The following is a 22,417-nucleotide window of genomic DNA, read 5'->3' on the forward strand; positions in this document are numbered from 1 at the left end:
CTTGCTACCTGACATAAAAAGCTTTGAAATCTCAGATAGACCAATTGGATTAGTAGTAGCAGACCATGCTATTCTAGCTTTCACAATGCAATATGGGCATATACACGAAGCACAGCCACACATACCAAAATTACCACGCTATGATTTTGTGGAAGCAACCTCACACATATACAGCACTACTGTGCGAGATGCATTGAGGGAGCTAGACACACAGTCCTCTCTGGATGAGTTTACAGGACAGTTGGCCAAGATAATACACACTTCAGCAGCATACGCTTTCCCACACACTACACCGTCGGATAAACCTCCACGAGGTAATGCCCCACAGAATGGCTGGTATGATGATGAGTGCAAAGAGACACGAGCATGTTTTCAGCGAGAGATGGCACTTGGCATATGCACACATAAGCATGCTCGAAATTTCAGACGGTTGGTACGCAAAAAGAAGCGGGAATACCTGAGCAGACTAGAAACAGAAATGTATTCCATGTTCTTGGGGCAGGACAGCAAGAGAGCATGGAAAAAGATGCACGAGAACCAGCCACCCCTACAAATTACTAGACCGGATGATTGGCATGGATATGCTTGCACACTCTATGATATTCTTGGCCAAGAGCCTATGCCACTCCCCTCAACCTCAAGAACAGCAAATTGCAGATTTTTCACAGAAAAAAAAGTGAGGAATGCCATATGGAAACTTAAAAATGGAAGAGCCCAAGATCATGATGGTTTAGTGGCTGAACACTTCACGCATGCCTGTGATATTCTGGCACCAACGCTGGCTCACATCTTTAATAGGGCAGTTTGTGAGGGATTTCCAACATGTTGGTCAGACCATATTATTGTGCCGCTCTTTAAGAGTGGAGACCTCGTGCTACCTAGTAACTACCGAACTATCATGATTGGACACATGCTGGCCAAGATATATGGCTCTATCGTGGAACAATCATTGAGTGAATGGGCCGAGATGCATGGCCTGAGAACAAAAGGCCCGGCTGGCTTCAGGAGGGGATATACAACTCTAGACCATATCTTTACATTGAGGGCAATCATCGAAGAAGGCAAGGCATTCAAGAAAAAGATCTATTGCTGTTTTGTGGACTTTCGCAAGGCCTTTGACACAATGCCACGTTCTAGACTCATGAGAAGAATGCAAAACATTGATGTGCCCGTAGAGATACAGTGGAGTATCTATGCCTTGTATGAGACAGTGACGGGCAGAGTACGAACACTTGAGGGCATCTCAGATATAGTCAATAGCACCATTGGGGTGAAACAAGGCTGTCCACTTTCACCGACACTATTTGGGCTGTATATAGATGAAATTTCAGAATATGTGGATAGGACTGGTGGGGCCGGAGCCAGCTAGCTGGATTGTTGATACCATTACTGCTTTATGCTGATGATATTGTACTTATATCTGACTCACCTAAGGGACTAAATAGACACTTGGATGCATTATCAGCTTTTTGCAGAGATAGAGATCTTAAGGTGAACCTTGGGAAAACTAAAGTTATGGTATTTAACACTTCAGCTGCTTGGGTGACAAGAGCTGAGCACCAGTTTACTTTTGATGGAGAGCCAGTGGAGATGGTTAGGCAATATGTCTATTTGGGGGTCACATTGAAGGGACCACAGTTCTCTTGGAGAGAGACATCAGAGACTCGTTTGGCAAAAGCATATGCAGCCTTAGGTGCATTGGAGAGGCAATGTGCTCACATACAATTTCACGAGCCGCGCACCAAACTATGGCTTTTTGGCACCCTGGTTACACCCACACTCCTATATGGGGCAGCTATTTGGGGTCCGAGTCTCTTTCACACGAGGAGATAGCCTTTGGGAGACCAGGATGGACCAGAGAAGGAATACTATGACGGATGGGAGCATATGGAAAGACCACTGGTCATGATGATCTCACGTATGATACGAACGAAGAGCTCGATCCCACATGAGGTTATCAGAGCTGAGTTGGGAGCATCACCCATGGTGGCTGAGGCCTTGGTCCAAGTAGTGACTTTCATACATAGACTATGGGAGCTCCCCCAAGATAGATACCCACGGCTAGCCCTAGCCTCTTCTAGACAACTAGCAGCAGACGGTGATAGACACTGTTGGTATGCTCAGATGAGTACATGGATGAGTCTACATGGGCTGCAGATTGACAAACTACCCCCCTTTGACTATAGCCTGGATTGCCCTACACTTGACCTAAGCCGATCAGAGCTAAACCATGTGATCAGAGTAGACATACTGAAGTTAGATACAGAGAAGACCTAGATCCGATCCCCCTCCCCCCATGGCACGAGGATGGCATACTACCAAACCCACTTCCTTCAGGTATCTGAGGATGGTTTCATCACCCGACCCAATTACATGGACACACAGCTGCCTCATGGACTACGCACAGTTATTGGTCAGATCCGCACCTCATCCCACCACCTGAGGATTGAGACATGCAGATGGGAGGATATACAGACAGAAGAACGCATATGCCCACTATGCGACAGAGAGCCAGAGACAGAGGAACACTACATCTGCCCTGATGCACTGTATATTATGACATACGAGGTAGATACCACTGTCTATTTCGAGAGGGTTTTGGACCCCTGAGACGGATCATGCAGTTTGAGGATCAGAGATGTTTGGGATTCTTCCTCTTGGAGCTCTAGAGGCGCAGAGCAACAATTCTATGGAGTAGGAGGCCCCCACAGCTTGCCTCACATAGACAGAGAGCAGTCACTGATTTTTTCACTGATACACGACAGAGTATGGCAGATACCACTACTACTGCCACACAGCCTACAGGAGTACATCATCATTGAACCTCATCTTCTGTAGGTGTCCCTTTGGATAGAGCAGTGGCACTTAGCCGGTCTAGGTGCCCACGTCCACCCGGACGAAGGCCTAGACATCCACACCACAGACAAATTAAAGCCATCATTGAGCACCACAGGAGACAGATGCCGAGACGCCTCAGCCATGCAGAGATACACCTCCTTAGAGAACAGACATATCATTGATGGAGAGTTTTCCTTTCTCTACTCTCACTTTCAGATCACCGACATGTTTCCCTTTTATAGGACACTATTTTACTTTTTTTTCAGTCTTATAGGCATGTTTTTCATCTTTTTCTCGTTCCAGATGAGAAACACACCATCATTGTATGTATTGCTTTGGTCTCATAGGCCACATTGGCCTTTTAGAGACGTTAATATACTCTCTCTCTCTCTCTCTCTCCCCTGTAGGCTGTCCTGCCTGCGTTTTTAGTCTTTCTCTCTCCTCACCTGTGTTTTTCTATTGGTTGCAACCTCTTACTACTGGCCATATCCTCCTCCCACTAGCAGCTCACTTCCATCCCTTCCACTACCCTCCCACCCCTTGAGGCGGACATTGCGGTTCGTGGTTCATGGTGGCTGACCTCTTCCTTCTTCAGCAATGTACACTGGTATCCATGGCTTCTTTACCAACAGATGACCAGACTACTGGGTGCTCCTATTGTGGCATCACTGGACACACCAACGTTGCTTGCCGACTTCGACCTTTGCTCCCCACCCCTCCGAAGTACATGCGTCTTCCACCAAGCACTCCTTGTGCCACCTCTTCTTTCTGGGCCATAGAGAACGTTCTACATCGGCTATCAGAGTACTATGCTCAAGGCAATAAGACGCATCCGATGTGCACTAAGTCCTTTCGAGCACATGGAGGATCGATTGGCGCTACGACCTCCTGGAGATCGTCACAATGCCAGTGGCATTCTTCTCCCAGTTATTTTCAGGTACTGTGGCTTTCACGACCTACGGATCTGCAATCCGCTCCATCGAGAGACAGTGCTCGTTTGATACTGTCTCCTTGTCAGTCTGCTCCTTCGAGAGATAGTGGCTCCTCGACTCCTTCCTCTTCTTCGGCTTCCCGGTCCGCTCCATTGAGAAGCAGCGACTGTTGCCAACTCATTGCTCAGTCTGAGCACCACCTTTCACCCTCGCCTACTCTGGGTCGAGAGGACACCTCTGGGAGCTCTTTGGCACGACCGACGGCACTTCCTTCGTCATTAGACATTTCAAAGTCCGTGATCCATGAGTTTTTGGATTCCCTATCTACTTCAGAGGAGGAATTTGCGTTTAGGGTTTGCAGCCCCAAAAAGGGGTGCTATCCTAGACTGACTATGCCTATTTATAGGCCACTCTCTCATTCAGTCCTCACGACTGATTCATTTAGTCTGTCACCTCTTCTCTCCAGCCTCTCCACTACCCTCACACCCCTTTAGGAGGACATTGCGGTTTGTGGTTCGTGGCTGTCTTCATCATCTTCCTTGTGCTATGGCACCCTTGTTCCCTTGTATCACATTCACTCCATGATTCAGAACTTCATCATTCCATTTATCAGAGTTTTGTCTCTCTTCTCTTCTCTTCTCCATGTTTGCCAAGTTCACTCCGTGTTCCTCCCCACAAACCCTACTGTCTCGCTAGTACATCATCTTTTGACGGGGGGGAGAGTAGGGGGGACTAGGCATGAGGGCAGGTATCAGGGCGTGGGGGTGACCAGGGCGAGGGTACCAGGCAGGGGGAAGCAACAGGAAGGGCGGAGGAGGTAACTAGGTGTGGGGGGGAGCAAGGGGGCGGTACAGGAGCAGAAGCAGGCGGAGCGGGCAGGAGTAGGCCGGGCGGGAGCTGGCGGGCTACGTCCAAGAGCGGGCGGGGCGGGCGCCAATCGGAGGCTAGCGCTAGGAAACAGGCAGTGGCGGGGGGCAGCAATCGCGACACGACATGCAAGATAGTAGTACGAAAAAGAAAACAAAACCTGGTTATTTTGGATTATAGATAATAGAACACATGTTTAGAGCTCAAATAGCAATGTCACTTGAGTTAATAGGATGAATCATGAGGGTAACAAGGTAAAACCTCATGCACAACATGCGCAACGTGCTACTAGAAGACATATGGGAGTGTATGTGTAATACATCATACAACAAAGCAAACTATAGGGTGGATGGAGAAAGAGGCTCTTCATTCTTGTGTGTGTGTGTGTGTGTGTGTGTGTGTGTGTGTGTGTGTGAGAGAGAGAGAGAGAGAGAGAGAGAGAGAGAGAGATCTATTAACGTCTCTAAAAGGCCAGAGTGGCATCATCTCTCATTAGAGAAGAAGAGAGAAAATTTATGTATACGTCTACATAGTAGATTGGAATGAGAAGTATGGAAACTGAAAAAGCTGGAAAAACTAAGTTTAAAAAGATTAAAAAGAGTGTAGAGTATCTCCCCCTCAGTCTATGGAATCCACCAAGACTCTACAAACTACCTCAGACTAAGTCAGTGCGCCAAACTGCCTCTGTAACGAGCAATCGTGATGCGAATGTGATGCATATGGGCACGCCTATGTTGCCGAGTAGGTACTCTAGGGTATCGTGCTCTGCGTAACACTATAGCTCTGTCAACTATGATGCCGCTTGATGTTGTATCTCGATAATGCCTATCAGTAGTAGGAGATCTAGTGTCTGGGGTGGTAGCATCTCGGGTTTCAGCTACGCTGAAGAAGTCTGTAACTGCTCTTTGGAGGGGTGGATGACGGTGGGGTCGCCTCCTATCCCGTAATAATAATGCTCTGCATCGCTGGATAAGAAAAGGCCCAAACATCTTTGGTCCTCACACCCATCTTAGTGGTCCAAAGCCCTCCTCAAAGAGGCAATGATAGCAGCCTCCGATGTCGTAGTATACAGTACATCTACAAATGTAGTGCTCCTCTGTTTTTTGCTCCCATCCACAAAGCTGGCACATCCTCTCATTGGCTACAATATGGCTCCATTGACCTGTCTCAATCATCAGTTGATGCGATGAGGTGCGAATCTGACCAATAGCAACTCGAAGTTTGTGGGAAAGTTGAGCATCCATGTATCTCGGCCTCACTATGAAACTGTCATGAGAAAGGTGCAAGAAGTGACATTGGTATTGTGCCATTTTTGTGCCTAATGGGAAAGGGGGCTTGGACCAAGTCCTTTCTGTCTCCACTCTAGTGATGTTTGCTTTGATCACACTATTTAGCTCTGCATGACTGAGGCTCAAAGTAGGGCAGTCGAGGCTGTAATCGAATAGTGGCAGTTTATTTGTACTCATGCCATGTAAGTTCAGCCAGGGCTCATATGTGCATAGTAACATTGTCTATCTCCCTCTGCTACAAGTTGTCTTGAAGACTCCATAGCTAGTCTAGGATATCGGTCTTTAGGGAGCTGCCATATCCTCTGGAGGAAAGTAATTGTTTGGAATAATGCCTTAACTACCATGGGTGCAACGCCCAATTCTGCCCAGATGATCTCTTGTGGTACCGAGGCTTTTGCCCTTATCATATGTGCTATCATCATGACCAGAGGTCTTTCCATGTGTTCCCAGCCATCATAATGTTGTGCTTCCGGTCCATCACAATCCATAAGTGGCATCCGTCTAGTATGATAAAGGCTTGGGTCCCAAATGGCTGCCGCATAGAGTAGTGTGGGCATAACTAAAGTGTCAAAAAGACACAATTTGGTATGAGGCTCTTGAAACTATATGTGTGCACACTGCCACTCTAGAGTACCCAAAGCTGCATATGCCTGTGCAAGCCTAGCCTTTGAAGTCTCCTTCCGTGAAAACTATGGCCCTTTGAAAGTGACCTCGAGATATACATATTGTCTAACCAGTTCCACAGGCTGACCGTCATACATAAAGTGGTGCTCTGAGTGTGTCACTCAAGATGCTGAGGTATTAAAGTCAATAATTTTAGTCTTTCCAAGATTAATCTTGAGACCTTTATCTTCACAGAACACATGCAATGCATCCAGATGCCATTGTAGTCCCTCTAGTGAATTTGAGATAAGCACCATATCATCAGCATATAACAAAATTAGTATGAGTACCCCAGCCAAGCTGGCTCCCATACCACCCCATCTCTGTATGTAATCAGAAATCTCGTCAATATATAGTCCAAACAGCAAAGGAGAGAGGGGACAGCCTTGCTTTACACCCACCGTACTAGACACTGAGTCGCAACCTTTGCATGAGTCTTGCACGTGGCACAGTATCAAAGGCTTTGCGGAGATCCACAAAACAACAGTAGATTTTTTGCCACCATGATCGTCCCTCCTCAGTCAAGGCCCTTAGTTTGAATATATGGTCTAGCGTATTGTATCCGTGGTGGAAGCCTGCTTGTCCTATAGACCATATTTTCTTTGTTTCAGCCCACCAACTCAACTCATGCTCCACAATAGAGGCATATATCTTTGCTAGCATATGGCCAATCATAATAGTGCGGGAGTTGTTAGCGACCAATGGATCTCCACTCTTAAAAATTGGCACTATTGTATGGTTACGCCAACTTAGTGGAAACCCCTCACATACGGCTCTATTGAAGAGATTCGCCAAGATAGGGGCCAGTGCATAACATGCATGTGCAAAATGCTCTGCCACAAGGCCATCTTGATCATGTGCTCTCCCATTCTTCAACCTCCAAATGTCATATCTCACCATCTTTTCCGTAAAGAAACCACATTGTGTTGGCCTAGAGTTTGATGGACAAGGTATCTGCTCTTGTGATGGAACATCATATAGTGCCCTAGCATGTTCATGCCATACCATAGGTGATGTCGACAACCCCGTGAAATTTCCTCCATGCCTTCTTGTTGTCTCAGCTCAAAAAGAGTTGATACATCTCTGACTCTAGTTTGGCTAAATAATCTCTTTTCTTTTTCCGCATAAGACAACAAAAGACATTTCGTACCTACTTATGTGTGCATGTCCCTAGTGTGATATCCCTCTGTAGACGGGTCCTAGTTTGTCTGCACTCATTATCATACCAAGCATTTTGAGGGGCAGTACAACTGCGTATTGCAGTAGAGCCCATCTTACATGGGAATGCCTTTGAAGTTGCAACATGTAAAACCTTCGCTAGAGATCTAGTGACATCTTCCAATGGTTCATGTTGGTTTAGTTGACTTAAGCCATCTCGTACTGCATCACTATAGATATGCGACGTTTGCTCTAGAAATTCATAATGTGGGAATGTGTGTGAATGTGTGCATGTTTCTTGTCTTTGACTACATGCTAGAGTAAATTTTAGGATCGCATGGTCGGCCGCTATGTTGATCGGCTTATCAGATATCTCAAAATGCTTAATTTCTGGAATTAACGCTGGCGAGCCCATTACATAGTCCACCACACAAACCCCTTTTTTTTTGTTCCAACAAGTGAAAGCATCCACTCTTGGCCATCTTAATAGACCATTGAATATAGCCAATCTGTGAGCACTTCCCAAAGCTAGCACATGGGATCCATATGCTGTCACCTCCTTATCTTGAGATGTCATGGAAAGCCCTAGTTCATCCAATGTCAATTCCTTAAACATTTCATGTTTAGTATCATAAAAGGCAGATTGCTCACTTCTTGTTTGGGCATTAAAGTCTCCCACTAGTAGTATGTTCCCAATACTTGCATATCTCATAATATCTTCATGTAGTACTTCAAATGGTGATCCCTCCCCAGGAGCAAATGTTGAAGAGACAGGTGGAAAGTAGCATACCGCAACATATAGATCCCTTGGGTGCCCTATCCTCAGCCTTACCCACATATATCTAGCATGCACATCTCAAGACACCACATGAATCATGTCTTGGAGGCTCTCACAATAAAGGGGGGAGAGAGAGAGAGAGAGAGAGAGAGAGAGAGAGAGAGAGAGAGAGAGAGAGAGAGATATTAACGTCTACATAAGGCCAATGTGGCCTATGAGACAAAATCCAAAGTACATCCATGTCTAATGTCATCTCATCAATAAGATAAAGATAACATTACAAATAAGTTGGTGGCCTATGAAACATCACTGAAAATAACTATACGATGGGACTATACTAGGGTTGAACCATGTGTAGTGTTGTTCCATCGATAGAAAAGGAAAGGAAAGGAAAGGAGAACCAGATCTGATAGAGCCATGTACAAAAGTGTGGTGGAGACTATGGGTTGTAGCTGATCTCAAGATCTGCACATGATCTCAGCTATGATGCGGTCCCTAGCTGCTTCACTGATATGCCTAGTGGTGAGTCTTCGGTGTCTCATGATAATGGCTCTAATCCGATTGTGGTGTGGCCTCCTCGGACGTAGTCCTAGTAGATGGGGTCGTCGTGCTTGACGAAGAGAAATGACTCTATCCAATGTGACTCCACAGCGTGACCTGTAAGGTGTCTGGCGGGGTGGCTATGTCTTTGCTAGGCTGGTAGTGTCAGTAGGGTCGGCTCTGTAGAAGAAGTCTGTCCACTGCTCTCTATGTGTGTCCTCGATGAGTTGGCCTCCTGACTTGTAGTAGTGCAGTTCGGCGCCTCTTGAGCTCCACGAGGAAAAGACCTAGGCATCTCTGGTCCTTGTGCTCCATGACGCGACGAAGAGGTCCAAATCCATCACGGAAGAGGCAGTGGTACCGTCCTCATATGTCATAGTATACTGTGCATCTGCATATATAGTGCTCCTCCGTCTCAGGCTCTCCACCAAAAAGCTGGCAAGTCCTATCCTCTGCTGGGGTATTTGTCCATCTGCCTGTCTCCATCTGAAGCCTATGTGAGGAGGTGCAAATCTATCCGATAGCAACCCGTACGCTATGGGAGAGATGGGTGTCCATTTATGCTGGCCAAATAATGAAACCATCATCAGAGAGACACAAGAAATGACTCCTATAGAACTCCATCCTCGATCCTAGAGGGAGTGGTGGATGGATCCATGTCCTTGCTGTCTGAATCCTCAAGATATCAACTCTGATCACCTGGTTCAGCTTTGATCGGCTGAGAGAAAGTGTAGGGCAGTCAAGGCTATAATCCAAAGGTGGAAGATGGTCAATATCCAAACCATGTAGGCTCATCCAAATAGCCATCTGTGAAAACCAACAGTTTTTCTTGCCTCCTGCTGCTAGTTGTCTAGATGAGGTTAGTGCCAATCTAGAGAGAGACTTGGCAGTTTGGGAAGAGAGAGAGAGAGAGAGAGAGAGAGAGAGAGAGAGAGAGGAGGAGGGGAGGGGAGGAGGGATGCTCTTGGAACTCCATATTCATCTTGGAAGTTGGAGAGAGAGAGAGAGAGAGAGAGAGAGAGAGAGAGAGAGAGAGAGTGAGAGAGACTTGAAATTATGATAATAAACATAAGGCTTAGGAGTTGGAAGATATTGTGTGGTCTAGTCTTCATAGGCCAAAAATAGCCTGTTTTTGGTACGAATTCGTACGGATACATACCATATGGTACAATACGAACCGTGCGGAATGAACTAGTCCGTACGTAGTACAAATGCAACTATGATACCATCAAAGAAAGCACAAAACAAATCTTTCTCAGACTCAATGATCACACAAACAAGCATAGGAACAGTACTAATGGAGGGATGAAATGAATATGCATTGAAGTCCTACAAATAGATCAAAACATGGATGCCACACAAGCTGCATCAAATTGCACAAAACTAGAGACTAAAATATGGTGCTCAAGAACTAAATTGGGCATACCCAAAATGGAGCACACTATCTCAACACATTAAAAACTGTAGAAATGGCTTTATGGCCCTAGAAGTTTGAAAGCAAAGGCACGGTGCCCACATCCTAAACTAGCACTATAGAATGGTCACCAATAGTGAGTAAACCCACTCTGTCCTACAAGTCTTGTGACCAACCCTTGTGATAGCTCGCATGACTAGCAGCTTCACTATCCACAAGCCATGGAAGTAGCTGAAGAAGCCTTGTTTGCATTCATATAGGTGAACAAAGACCAACTCTAATAGTCAATCCCGGAAAAGAGGACTCTTTCAAGATAAAAGAGAAGAGATGCCATTCCTTACTTGCATAGCATTGTCCTTCCACTATGCTCTATTGTTCTCTTTCTTCTCTCCTCCCTCTTTCTAATCTCAAGCTTGTGGCTATGGTACACAGACTAGAGTAGCACTCTCTCACCTCCGTGTTGAGATTCTTTGCTTGTTCCTTTCCATTCTTCCTCCTCTAAGCTCGTTATCTGGTCACTGGAGTTACATGTCTTAAGCTCTGCATGAGAAGCACAAGAAGAGAATGCCTCTTAGATATGGAGTATGGATAAAGTAGACTTTGCGTGGCTACATACTTGGAGCACACATTGCCAAGTTAAAGAAGACTTTGCAGAGGCAGTTCTTGGAGAGAATCCCTGACATGGAGCATTGGAGAGTTTTGTTGAGTGAGCTTTGAGTGAATAGTGTTTATTTTTCAGTTCTTTTATTTCCTTTTACTAAACAATAGGATAGGTTTTGCTTCTCTTTCACTTCATTTTCCCTCTTACATGCTTTGCATTCAAGATAGTTTATGTTTCCTTCGCCCTCCCTCAACTAGTCTGTACCCCTCAATGAACTATCACCTGAAAGGAAAACAGTATCTCTACTATGCCTCAATGCTCAAACCAAACAGACAATGCCTCATTTCTTGTGGGATTTCTTAGGCACTCAAGATCCTTTTATTTGACTACTTAGCTGCCAAAAAATATATCGATAAGCATTTCTGAATGATTAAGAGATTTGTGGAGTGCTACAGACTATCCTCATTTCTTTATTTGACACTATCAGTGGGCGGTCTAGATTGACCAAAATCATATTGAACATACAGTCCACTCAGATAGCCACATATTCTTGTGTCAATCATGTCAGCACAAGTTGAATAGATTTTTCAACTATTTCTGACATAAAGTTTCTTTCACATTGGTCTTTCTTCCCTTATATATAAATATAACATTGTATTTGACTGTTATAAGAGCCTGTTAAATTCCTGTAACACATACAAACTTTATTTCTAAGAAATTCTGATAATCAAGAAGCGTTGTGCCAATCAAATTGCAAATAAATTAATGGAGAAAACTAAATTATGGTGATTTCAATATCCAATCAAGTCACGAGAACCTGCATGTAAAGTGTGGGGCTTTTATGGCATGCACAATATCACAACTATTGCGTAACTACAATTTACCTGATTGATCATGTATTACACTCATCCCAAATAGCAGTTTCAGAAATGAAGTGAGCTTTTGGGTATTATAATGTTGTATGTTTTTGGAAAAAATGAAAGATATTTTGACACTGCTCCAGGCATGCGAATCTTCTTCTAGTTATTTCACCATATCTTGAGTGCATGGCAGTGACGTTCCTTTCCCAAATCAATATACAAAGGACATACGTGTAAAAACCAAGAAACATTATAGTTGCAAAGCAATACAGTTTTGCTTATGGCTATGCAATGAACTTGATATGTAGTGATTGACAAAACCTACTTGTAAGAAGCTAATAAAAACTGTTAACATGCCATTACCATAACCGCTGTAAAAGACGACGACGGAGGAGTTTCTCTACAGATGTTTGAAATCGTCTGTATTTTCTATTCCGTAACAGATGTAAGCACCATGACTTGAACACACGTGCTACCAATCCTTGAGCTAAAAGCATTTTCACACGCTGTAACATATTCTTCTTACAGACTTTCCATTCTGTATAGAGTCTCCACCCTGTGAAAGCAGACCTTGTGTACCTAGAGTTGTGCTTTTTTACCTATTCAGATCATTTGAAACCACAATTGTCAAAGCATAAGCACTGCAAATTGGTTGTGCTTGACAGAATGTGATGCCATGATTTCTTAGCTAGTCTAAGTGTTGAGCGTGGTCATGCACTCGTGTAGCACTCAATCATGTCCTCTTCATTTTAACTGCACGCTCATGGGCCTGTAAAAAAAAAAACCTGTAAAAGAAGTAGATATCGGTTCTTTTCGATTGACGCCTTTACTCTCTCTGCATTTGCAGCTAGTTCATCCAGTTGCTTGTATGCCATTCTCACAGGTAATTCATGCTCCTGAATTGCAAGCTTTAAGACCTGCAAATCACAAACTCTCTGAGCCCAACCACACGTGGATAAGCTTGGAACAAGAAAGTTTGTTTGATGCATAAAAACCCAAGCTTACTAATATAGATGGACACAATGTCTTTTAATGTCCATTTGTTTCTTTACTTTATATTATGAATGACATGATGTTAGGATACCTGTACAAATTCTATATAAACTATACATAAAAAACAAATAAAATATTTACACTAGCTTATCTTTGGTGACATGGGTCTGAACTTCTTTCTCCATGAAAGAACCTCAAGATCAATAGAACACATCAAGGTGATCAACGAGGATTTTGTTGTGAAAAAAAAAACGAAAAGATTGCCACTTTGAGAAAACTTTAAAGGAAAAAGGATTGAATGAAGAAAAGCTTGGCGTGATGAACACAACAACGTCATCATCATTGTGCGTCGTGATTCACACCAGTTGTCATCTCACGAGGATACTTTTATTTTGTTTAATACCAATCTTGCCACTTCAGGGAAGGGCTAGCTATATCAATCTAGTATGTTTCCAATATACCCTTGGTATTATAATGACAACTTAATCAGGATTAGCAAGATGTTCTTGCCTGGTGGGTTTTATTACACCCCCTCAGATCAATACTTTGCTGACACTAATATTTGACGCTAGGTTATCCACAACATCACTATATGAAACTAGCCTTCCTTCTAAGTTCTTGGATAGGGTGGTAATTCCTTGATCAAGCACTTAGTTATAGCAATCAGCAAATAAACATAAATTGAAATGCACAATTTACCTTAATAATCTTGGACATTGGACACCCTATTGGCCCCAAAACTAGTGCCCCTTTTGGTATTTCTTTGACTTTAATTGCCAATGGATTGATTACAAGCCCTTTACTGTTCCAACAATCAGCTAACAAACTGGGCTATTTGCCCCTTGATTTTCACCTAGGACGTGCTCTAATTGGACCCAAATGGCCAAGTGCTGCCCCAAATTTACAATGGATGGCTAGACATCTAAAATCCCTAACAATAAAACAAATTGCAGGTGTCGATTTCAGTGTACGATGCCTTCTTTTGTTGGCACGGGTCATGAGGTGGCTGCTAAACCCTAATTACTGCTGTAAATTAGGGTTCAAAGCAAAAATCCTCCTGTTGTCCTCCAAATCTAGCTAAGATCTACTCCAAACGGCTAAGATAAGCCAAGATCTTCTGAGAATGGGCTGGAATAGGGGAGAGAATTCCCCAAATTTACAATGGATGGCTAGACATCTAAAATCCCTAACAATACAACAAATTGCAAGTGTCGATTTTAGTGTATGATACCTTCTTTTGTTGGCACGGGTCACGAGGTGGCTGCTAAACTCTAATTACTGCTATAAATTAGGGTTTAAAGCAAAAATCGTCCTGTTGTCCTCCAAATCTAGTTGAGATCTACTCCAAACGGCTAAGATAAGCTAAGATCTCCTGAGAATGGGCTAGAATAGGGGAGAGAATGCCACAGAGAGAGAGAGAGAGAGGTCTGAATTTCTTCGTCGAAAAACCCTAAAATCTACCTGTTGCCTGCTCCTGCTTGCATTAAATGCAATCATCTACTACCATAGATGCCAAAAATTGCTGCCACTAGTCATCTGCTGTCATCAGCTCTTGTAGGCCTCAAAATTGCTCTCACCTGCCCAAACTAATTGGTTGCTGCTGTCACCACCCTCCAAAAGGTCACCCACTGCAGGAAGTCAAACCAACCACTTCTTTTCTCTCTCCCACAGGCTCCAATTGATTGAGTAGCTTAGATCCAACCCAAAAAACGTTTTCTCAATTTGCATGGGTATTTTTGCCAAGTAGTAGCCTTCTAAATCCATTTTTCAGCATCATCCAGCCAGTAAATTAATTTTCAAAATTAATTTCAATTTTTCTGACCTTGCCCAAAAATAAAGATTATCATCCATATTTAAATTGATCGGCCTATTTGCAAATTCGAGTGGTCCCCAATCTTTGTTGACCCTTAGACTAGCATTAATCAATTAATTAATACTAGTCCCCAGTATCACCAACTGACACTTATTAGCCAAACAACAGTCCTAGGGTAAAAACTGACACCAACTAACCAGCAAAACCAAGTTGGCATAACTTATCACAACTTTTGCCTTTGACATCCATTGCATCCTCGAGGTCCTTGGCTTGTTACCATGAAATAATTGCCATGTGCATCACATGTGCTAAACAACCTTGCACATTTGATTAGTAACTTAATCAAATTTTATCAGCAAGATTAAAGTATCTTGAAATTTCACGTCCCCGTGACACTATACTTTCATTGTTCATTGTGGGCTAGTTATTTGTCAATACATGTTGGCCTATGACATGTTTGGAAGCCCTCACCCAAAGGACTAGTTGATAGAAACCTCATAAAATTAGATTCTATCTATTAGAGCTTGATCATAGTCCATGGTCTTTGATAGACATTACAATAATTTGTTTTCGATAACAAATCACATGATCCCACATGTGATAAGTAACCTTCACGTCTCATAGAATTTTGGCATTTCTAGAAACCCACTCTTGCTGTATCTTGGACTAGACGTATGGGCGTGAGGAGACAAATTGTACAACTTTGGACCAAGGAGTGGATGTAGGATGGAGGATTGTAGAGAAGGTACCACGAGCCTTGGGAGAATCAAGCAAGATTACTAGGAGGCAGCCCTTCAAGCTTGACAATACCGTTGGGAGGAGGGCCCTTCAATGGTACTTAGAACTTGTACAAAGGTTACTACAAAAGTCTCATAACAATCCTTCCCTCTACACCACAATTACCTTCTTTTGGGCATGGAAAGGGGACACTATGTGTAGAGAGTTCTTCTAGGTGCACTAGTCATGCACCTTGATGGATCAGATCCATAGCCTTCATGACAAATATGGGAGATTCCACTCAAGTCCTCAAGAGGTGATGGGACTCACCATCAACTTCTACGGATAGCTTTTTCAGCAAGAGGGAGTAATTGCATGGATGATTCGATCTTGCAATAGGAGTGGGACTGCATCCCATCCCTTGTAATAGTCGAGATGGATGATCCCTCTTTTCCCCATTCACTAAGGAGGCATCTTTCCAAACTTTTCAGCTGCATGATGGAAAAAAATGCCCCAAAGAGGATGGGCTGTCTAGAGCCTTCTTCTTTGCCTAGGAGGAGGTGGAGATCCCCTTGCTGCAAGCATTTCAAGAGATCTTTAGTTTTGGAAGGATGCCGGGCAGAAGATTAGAAAGCCTAGTTAGTCTTCTCTCAAAAGGGCTAGACTGCCTATAGTTGTCCCAATGGGGGTTGATCACCTTGCTATCACTTGCCTATAAGGCACTAGCCAAGAAGATTGGAAGCCGACTCCACCTCATCCTCGCTAACATCATCCATGACACATAGACATGCTTCATCCAAGATAAGAGAATCTTGGATAATGTATTCATCTTCTTCAAGGTCATAGAGTGGGCTCAGCACAGTGGTCAGTGGGTGGCAGTGCTTCTCTTGGACTTCGAGAAGGCCTACAGTGGGGTTGATTGGGACTTGAAACTTCTTGGAGGGCACCCTCGCACGGTTGGGCTTCGCTTGTGTTGGATTAGCAACATGTCTACACTATATTGGTTGGCCACCATCAAGGGGTGTAAAGGGAGTGTCAATTGGAGTGGTCTACTGGTCAAGTGCTCACTAGCCCCCTATCCCTTCTTAATCTTCGTTGCACTTGAGAGTGAGTGGGTCGCAAAGGCGATGTTTGATTTCCTACACTTGAGAGTCAGTGGGTTGCAAGGCCTCAAGCTACCAGTGAGGGCTAATACAAAGTTATTGAACTCAGAGTATGTTGATAACATGGCCCTCTATGTGGAGGATGATGAGGTGATGTTGGAGAGATTGAGACTCGCACTAGAGGTATTCTACATGGCTACAGATCCAAAAATCAACTAGCAAAAGTCAATTGGTTTTCTTGGAGACCCAAACTCCAGTATCGAGTGGGGTATCCACTTGGGTTTCAAATGGGTGATGGGTGATGGGTGAGTAGGGGTCAAACCCTCACGCAGCTTGGCTTCCGAGAAGGACTTGACATCACAACTACCCAACACTTTGTCCTAGTGCTTGACACAATCTGACAGAAGTTGACCTTTTGGAGCACAGTCTACCTCTCCTTGGCAACTAAGGCCCTAGTGGTCAACCAGGTCCTTTTGGTGATTGCCTTGTACATTATTTCCTACTAGCGTTTCTCTTCATCATGATGGTTCAGCTATGTCGCATAGTGTTGAATTTCCTATGGACAAGGTCAAATGGGTCTAGGTATACCCATACCAAGGTGGCTTGGGAGATCCGAAGGCTCACCCCAAGTGGATGGTCATAGAAATTTCTCATCTAAGAGGGCTTTAAGGAGTGTAGATCCTAGCTATGTCAAGAGTGGAGACCGTCCTTGAGGTGGATCTTCACCTTAGCACAAACCATGCCACCCAGATCATCCTCCTTCACAAAAGAAATTGCAATGTGCCAAGCAATCAGATCCTATCTAGGGAGAATATGCGTTAACTCAAGCAAGTCTAACTACCAACGAAGAAGCCCTTGCACCTCCTTCACAAAAGAAATTGCAATGTGCCAAGCAATCAGATCCTATCTAGGGAGAATATGTGTTAACTCAAGCAAGTCTAACTACCAACGAAGAAGCCCTTGCATGGGGTCTGCAAATTTGGCATGTCCAAAGACCGAGTTCATTGGAAGCATCGGTAGCCCAACCACGCATAACCAAATGGCCGATAGTAGCGATCAAACCTTCCTTGCGACCGGGAAGTAAGGAACCAATGGCGGGGGGTTTCAACCAATGACTAACAAAAAAAGCAGCAACCATTGGAAATCCTTCGCTTGGAGAGTGCCGAGGCAAGGGGAAGTGCTATTACTAGAGTATGCTAGCTCATGTGTGAGTCTGAGCATGTTTTATGGGCTGGGCACATTATGTAGATATTTTAGGCATTTTTATTGTGTAAATTTTATGCTTCATGGCATTTATTGCTGCCTTTAATGCTGGCCGACCTGACATATTTTATGGAATTATTCATGCCTATATATTCTGGGCTCCTCCTCCTCAGTCTGTTAGTCCACCACGTGGAGGTCCTATGGAGAGAGGAGCCGGTGCCGGTGCCCACGCAGTCAGTGACTCACTGTTGTATGTGACAATCTCGTGTCTTATATATGGATTCCATTTCCCGAGTATACATCTAAGTTCTCATCTGTATTGTGTTCTTTCTTTCCCTTTCTCTTTTGTCTTGTGTTCACAGTTTATTACAGCATATGTTTATACTTCCATTGCTGCTCCACTTCCGACATGGTATCAGATTTCAGGATTCGTGCTCCTACTGTGTTTTCTTACTGATTTCAGGACTGTTTTCACCCTTGCTGATGATCAGATGACTACTGCTCCATACAGGCAACCTGTTCTACCTGTGTTTTCTGCAAATTTGCCATCATTTGCTGTCTACAGCCCCTCTGCCTGCATTTTCAGTCTTCAAACTGCTGCGACAGTTTTTCAGCCTATTTGTGGCAGTACTCAGTTTGCGTTTTGGTGTTCCTAACTCATTCCTGGTTTTGCGACTTTAATTTCAGGCCATTTTTGCTGTTTTTGGTAGTTTTTGATTGATTTTTCGACTTTTTGCAGTAGCTTTTGTCTTCTTTTGGTCAGATTTTGGGTTATCAAAGCCCAAATAGAGACTCTATAGATTTGGGTAAACTTAAAAACATAGAAGACATCTGGGATCCCATTCTTTCAATCTCTCTATGTTATCTCCATGGACATCCAGATGGGCGCTAGTAGAATTGGTCACGGTGGTTACGAAGTGATTTAGTGCGAATGCACTGAGGACACATCGAGGTTAGGGCAGCCGACTCAAGGCCCCATTGTGCATATCATTGCCTAATCATTGCTCTTGGACTCTTGGCCCATTGAGTGACATGTTCGTATACCAGGATGGTGTGGACTGGTGGTATGGGATGCCAATTGTTGGGATGTGGTTGTGACCTGGAGTGGTGGTAGCTCCCAAGTTCGGGGGTGAGCCTAGTCGGCTCTATGGTTGGGAGGTGATTCCAATGCCTAGTCCCTTTATATTCGTGGATATAGCTTGTGTCGTGTGTCGTGTAGATTGGATCTTAAGTGGGTGTTAATTTCCCTACACTAGCAACTTGCCACCTACTATATAACCTCATGATCCACCATCTTGGAGACATCCCCTCAAACCCTACAAGAGCGGGCTTTGGCCAACAATCACTCAACCAATTTACTGAATATGAGAGCGCTCTCCTCGTTCTAGCTTGTCACAACCTTAGATTCATAGGTTCTAGATGACTAGTTGTTGATCAATCTCCTCTTGGTATGCTAGGGGCCGTTGCTCTAGGGCCTTATGTAAACCTTGTTAGACTTGTATAGCAAGACTCCCCTTTAGTCACTCCACTTCCCTTGTACCTTCACTCTGATGTCTCTGGTTTTATGCAGGATGGCCTAGCCAACCTATATCTTGTAATCTTGTACTTTTTTTCATAATGATTAGAATTAAACAAAGAGAGAGAGAGAGAGAGAGAGAGAGAGAGCTGACTGAGAGGGGAGGGAGGAGAGAGAAGAGAGAAGACTATGGTGGCTGGAGAAGCAGATGATGACTTGCCTACACATAGAGGGCGAGAAGAGACTAATTGCAAAATGAGTGGGACAGAGGGAAAATGAGCTCTAAATAACCTAATTGAGCAGCAATTGGCCAACCTGCTCACAAATAAAGTAAACAACCTGAATATGCTGGCAACTGCCACCAAATCTGGCCAAATGGCTTAAAAGGGGCCACCTTGACTGACAGCCCATGAAATGTCTTGCCTGCCCACTAAAATGCTCTGAAACTGCCTGCCCAGCAATGGGAAATGTGCCACCTAGCCTGGGAGGTTGGGAACGTCCATGACAAGCAGTAAACAAGCATCATCTATTGTAGATGAGAGCCATGAAGGGTGCAGACCATGCTGGATAGGACAAACGATGCCATGAACAGGACAAAGAAACCCTATCCATTTAACATGATGATGATAAAGGCTGCTGTCAAAGAAAAGGACTGACATACAAAGGGTGTCAAAGCTCCAAATGTCCTTACTAGACTCTTGTTGAGGCTCACATATAGGAGATGACCATAGATGAAGACAAAGAAAAACATGCCTGCCAACAAATCAGATGTGCAAGAGCTTATTGGTAGCTTGATAGAGTAGCATCATTGGAAGGCCTATTGACAATGGATCTTCAACAGGGAGAGCCCTTCAGTACATGCCACTTTGGCGGAACTTTGTTCTTCCATTATTCACTCCCTTCGTGGGAGCAGCTTCAGGGAAATTCTCAGCATTAACACGAGCTTGGAGAGTTGTTCCTTTACATCTGAGGGTCACCATAGCTTGTTTTTCGCACTAGGGTAGAGGGCCCAATAGATTGCCACCTACCAAGAGGTGGACCGCCCTTCCACCATGGAAGCTGAGACGCAGGTTTTTTGCACTCAATGGAAGTGGATAGACCCCCTCAATGTGTAAAAAAAAATCTTGACATTTGATGCACTCATGTGAGTTATTGACACAAAAAGGAGAAAACCCAACGTGCAAAAAAAGCCTTCCATTGCAAGGAGCATTGCAAAAAGTACAACAGGGATCCAGAAGATGGGCAGGATCTGAACTCACATCAGCCAATTGGAGGGTGCCAAACTTGTCAAGCTAACCACAAAGACACACTCTGCTGCCACGCTTTTGGCCGTCCAATGCTCTTCTCAATTGGCATTCTTTTGGGCCCTGACAATCTATAGGCCACCGTACCCTACAGGGTGGCAACACCCGGTGGTGTTACACTCCCCCACCTTGGCTTCTCTCCCCTATTCTCCTCAAATGTCCTTAAGAAGTTTGTACTCATTTGTTTTAGAATTTTGGCTCCAACTAATCTATCAAGCACATGAACTTTAGCCACACTTTATTTGTGCCAAGTGAAAGAAGAGAGGTGGTTTCATCCTGCAACAACCGCACAAGTTGCTTTGGCACTGAGTGTCTTCATGAAAACTTTCAAAAACAAAGAACTAACGTTTTCATCTGATATAACTTTTGGATACTGGATTTCCACAAGATCAATCCTCGAAACCCTTTAGCATCTTTTACAGATATCGTTTAGACTAGATAATCATGCTCAAAATTATCTTGGACATGCTATTGGACCCCCCTAGACTCCTTGAATCATGTGATATTCCATTCCACACGAAGGTAATTTCTATTTTCCAGTTGCAAGCGGTTTATGATTGTTCATAACGGAAGGATATTAATTTCACATCAAAGGTGCCCACAAACGTGGGCAACATGTGTTATGGTCCCAAGAAACCAGTGATAAATCCATCATCTAACCTTCAATCCGGGATAAGATTCGCCCATGTTATTCCGCTGTATGATAGATGTTTGGCGGCTCAATCTTCTCTGCCGTAGGGCTTCTCGAACACCATCGAGTTCATCATTGTCTGAGCTTGCGCAACTCGACCGCAAAGACAACAGATTGTCAGGCGTATTCTTCACCAGCTTATCCAATCCCTGTCCCTGCATATAGCCACCACCAAGACTCTGCATGCTGTGATCAATGCCAGGGATAAGAAGTTTCTCGAGATCCGCCAAAGCAGAGCTTCGTCCTCTAGGCTTCTTGACGTTGAGTTGTCTCTTATCTTCCTCACATTCACTGACTCTCCGTCTACGAGGATTGGACCGGCGACTGTGCGGCAGGGAGGCGTCTTCTGGTGAGGCGCCCTCGTTTGTGTATCTGTGAATGTGTTTCCTGCTATTGTGGTCTCCATTGGAATCGTCATTGCCCGAGCTTTGAGGGAAGGTGCTATCTTCGGATTCTTGGTCGGGTGCCTGAGGATCTGATTCATTGTTGGCGTCGTCGTCGTCGTTGTGGTGGTCCGAGGGAGTCATGAGAAGACGACCGCGGGGTTCAAGAGTGAGGGAGGAAGGTAGTAGCAGCCTGTAGGTATAACGGCCAACTGTCTCTCTCTTTCCCCTTCCAGCCCCACACGTGAAACCCAGCCTCACCTCCTCGGGTTTGCTGTCAAGATTAATGCCATTTTTTCTTTCTTTTCCTTCTTTTTTAAAAGGAAAGTGTATTAGTAGACAAAATTTAAAAAGTTTACATATTTGAGGTTTTTATCCGAAGTTCAACTTTGGGCTCAAAAATGATAATGGCCACTTACATCCAAAAAGGGGGATGTGTTCCTATAGATTTGGTATTGTGGCATAATTATTCCTCATTAGGTTTCGGCAACAAAACTCTTCTTCGCATTTTTCCCATCACATCGTTAGTGTTGATGGAATAAATTTCTTTCCAAAAGGCTTCCTATCTTGCAAGCTCAAGCCTACGCTCTCCGTGGACTCGGAACTTTTTCAGCTCCCAACTCGTCTTCATTCTCCATACTCTTCTTGCCTTCCTTCTTCTACCATTTTTTGTGTTCTTTCTCCATCTTCGATTTTCAGTGTCGAAACCTACATCAAGAAATTAGAGTGAAAACCAGAAAGAGGATTAGCAAAC

General features: G+C 44.1%; 1 protein-coding gene and 1 long non-coding RNA gene across 4 annotated transcripts in view; one reads left to right on the top strand and one right to left on the bottom strand.

Annotated features, from left to right (window-relative positions):
* LOC148038846 (uncharacterized) overlaps positions 1-12,157 on the top strand; it is a 93,299-nt gene extending 81,142 nt beyond the window's left edge. The window contains exon 3 of the long non-coding RNA XR_015690332.1: positions 12,084-12,157. This is a non-coding gene — a long non-coding RNA (uncharacterized LOC148038846). The remainder of the gene's footprint in view (positions 1-12,083) is intronic.
* Positions 1-21,918, bottom strand: part of LOC148038847 (uncharacterized) — a 102,697-nt gene extending 80,779 nt beyond the window's left edge. For 2 of the 3 annotated variants that reach the window (XM_087674739.1, XM_087674736.1), the window contains exons 1-3: positions 21,250-21,918; positions 12,726-12,857; positions 12,304-12,539 (exon numbers count right to left, since the gene is read on the bottom strand). In XM_087674739.1, coding sequence (XP_087530865.1) covers positions 12,304-12,539; positions 12,726-12,857; positions 21,250-21,807 — 926 coding nt within the window. In that variant the 5' untranslated portion in view covers positions 21,808-21,918. The remainder of the gene's footprint in view (positions 1-12,303; positions 12,540-12,725; positions 12,858-21,249) is intronic. The other variant, XM_087674738.1, reaches the window with a different exon arrangement.
* Between the last annotated feature and the right edge of the window lie 499 nt (positions 21,919-22,417).

Source organism: Lygodium microphyllum, chromosome 3 (assembly GCF_053477565.2).
Source record: "Lygodium microphyllum isolate KBCC chromosome 3, Lygodium_microphyllum_v1.1.10, whole genome shotgun sequence".
Classification (NCBI taxonomy): domain Eukaryota; kingdom Viridiplantae; phylum Streptophyta; class Polypodiopsida; order Schizaeales; family Lygodiaceae; genus Lygodium; species Lygodium microphyllum.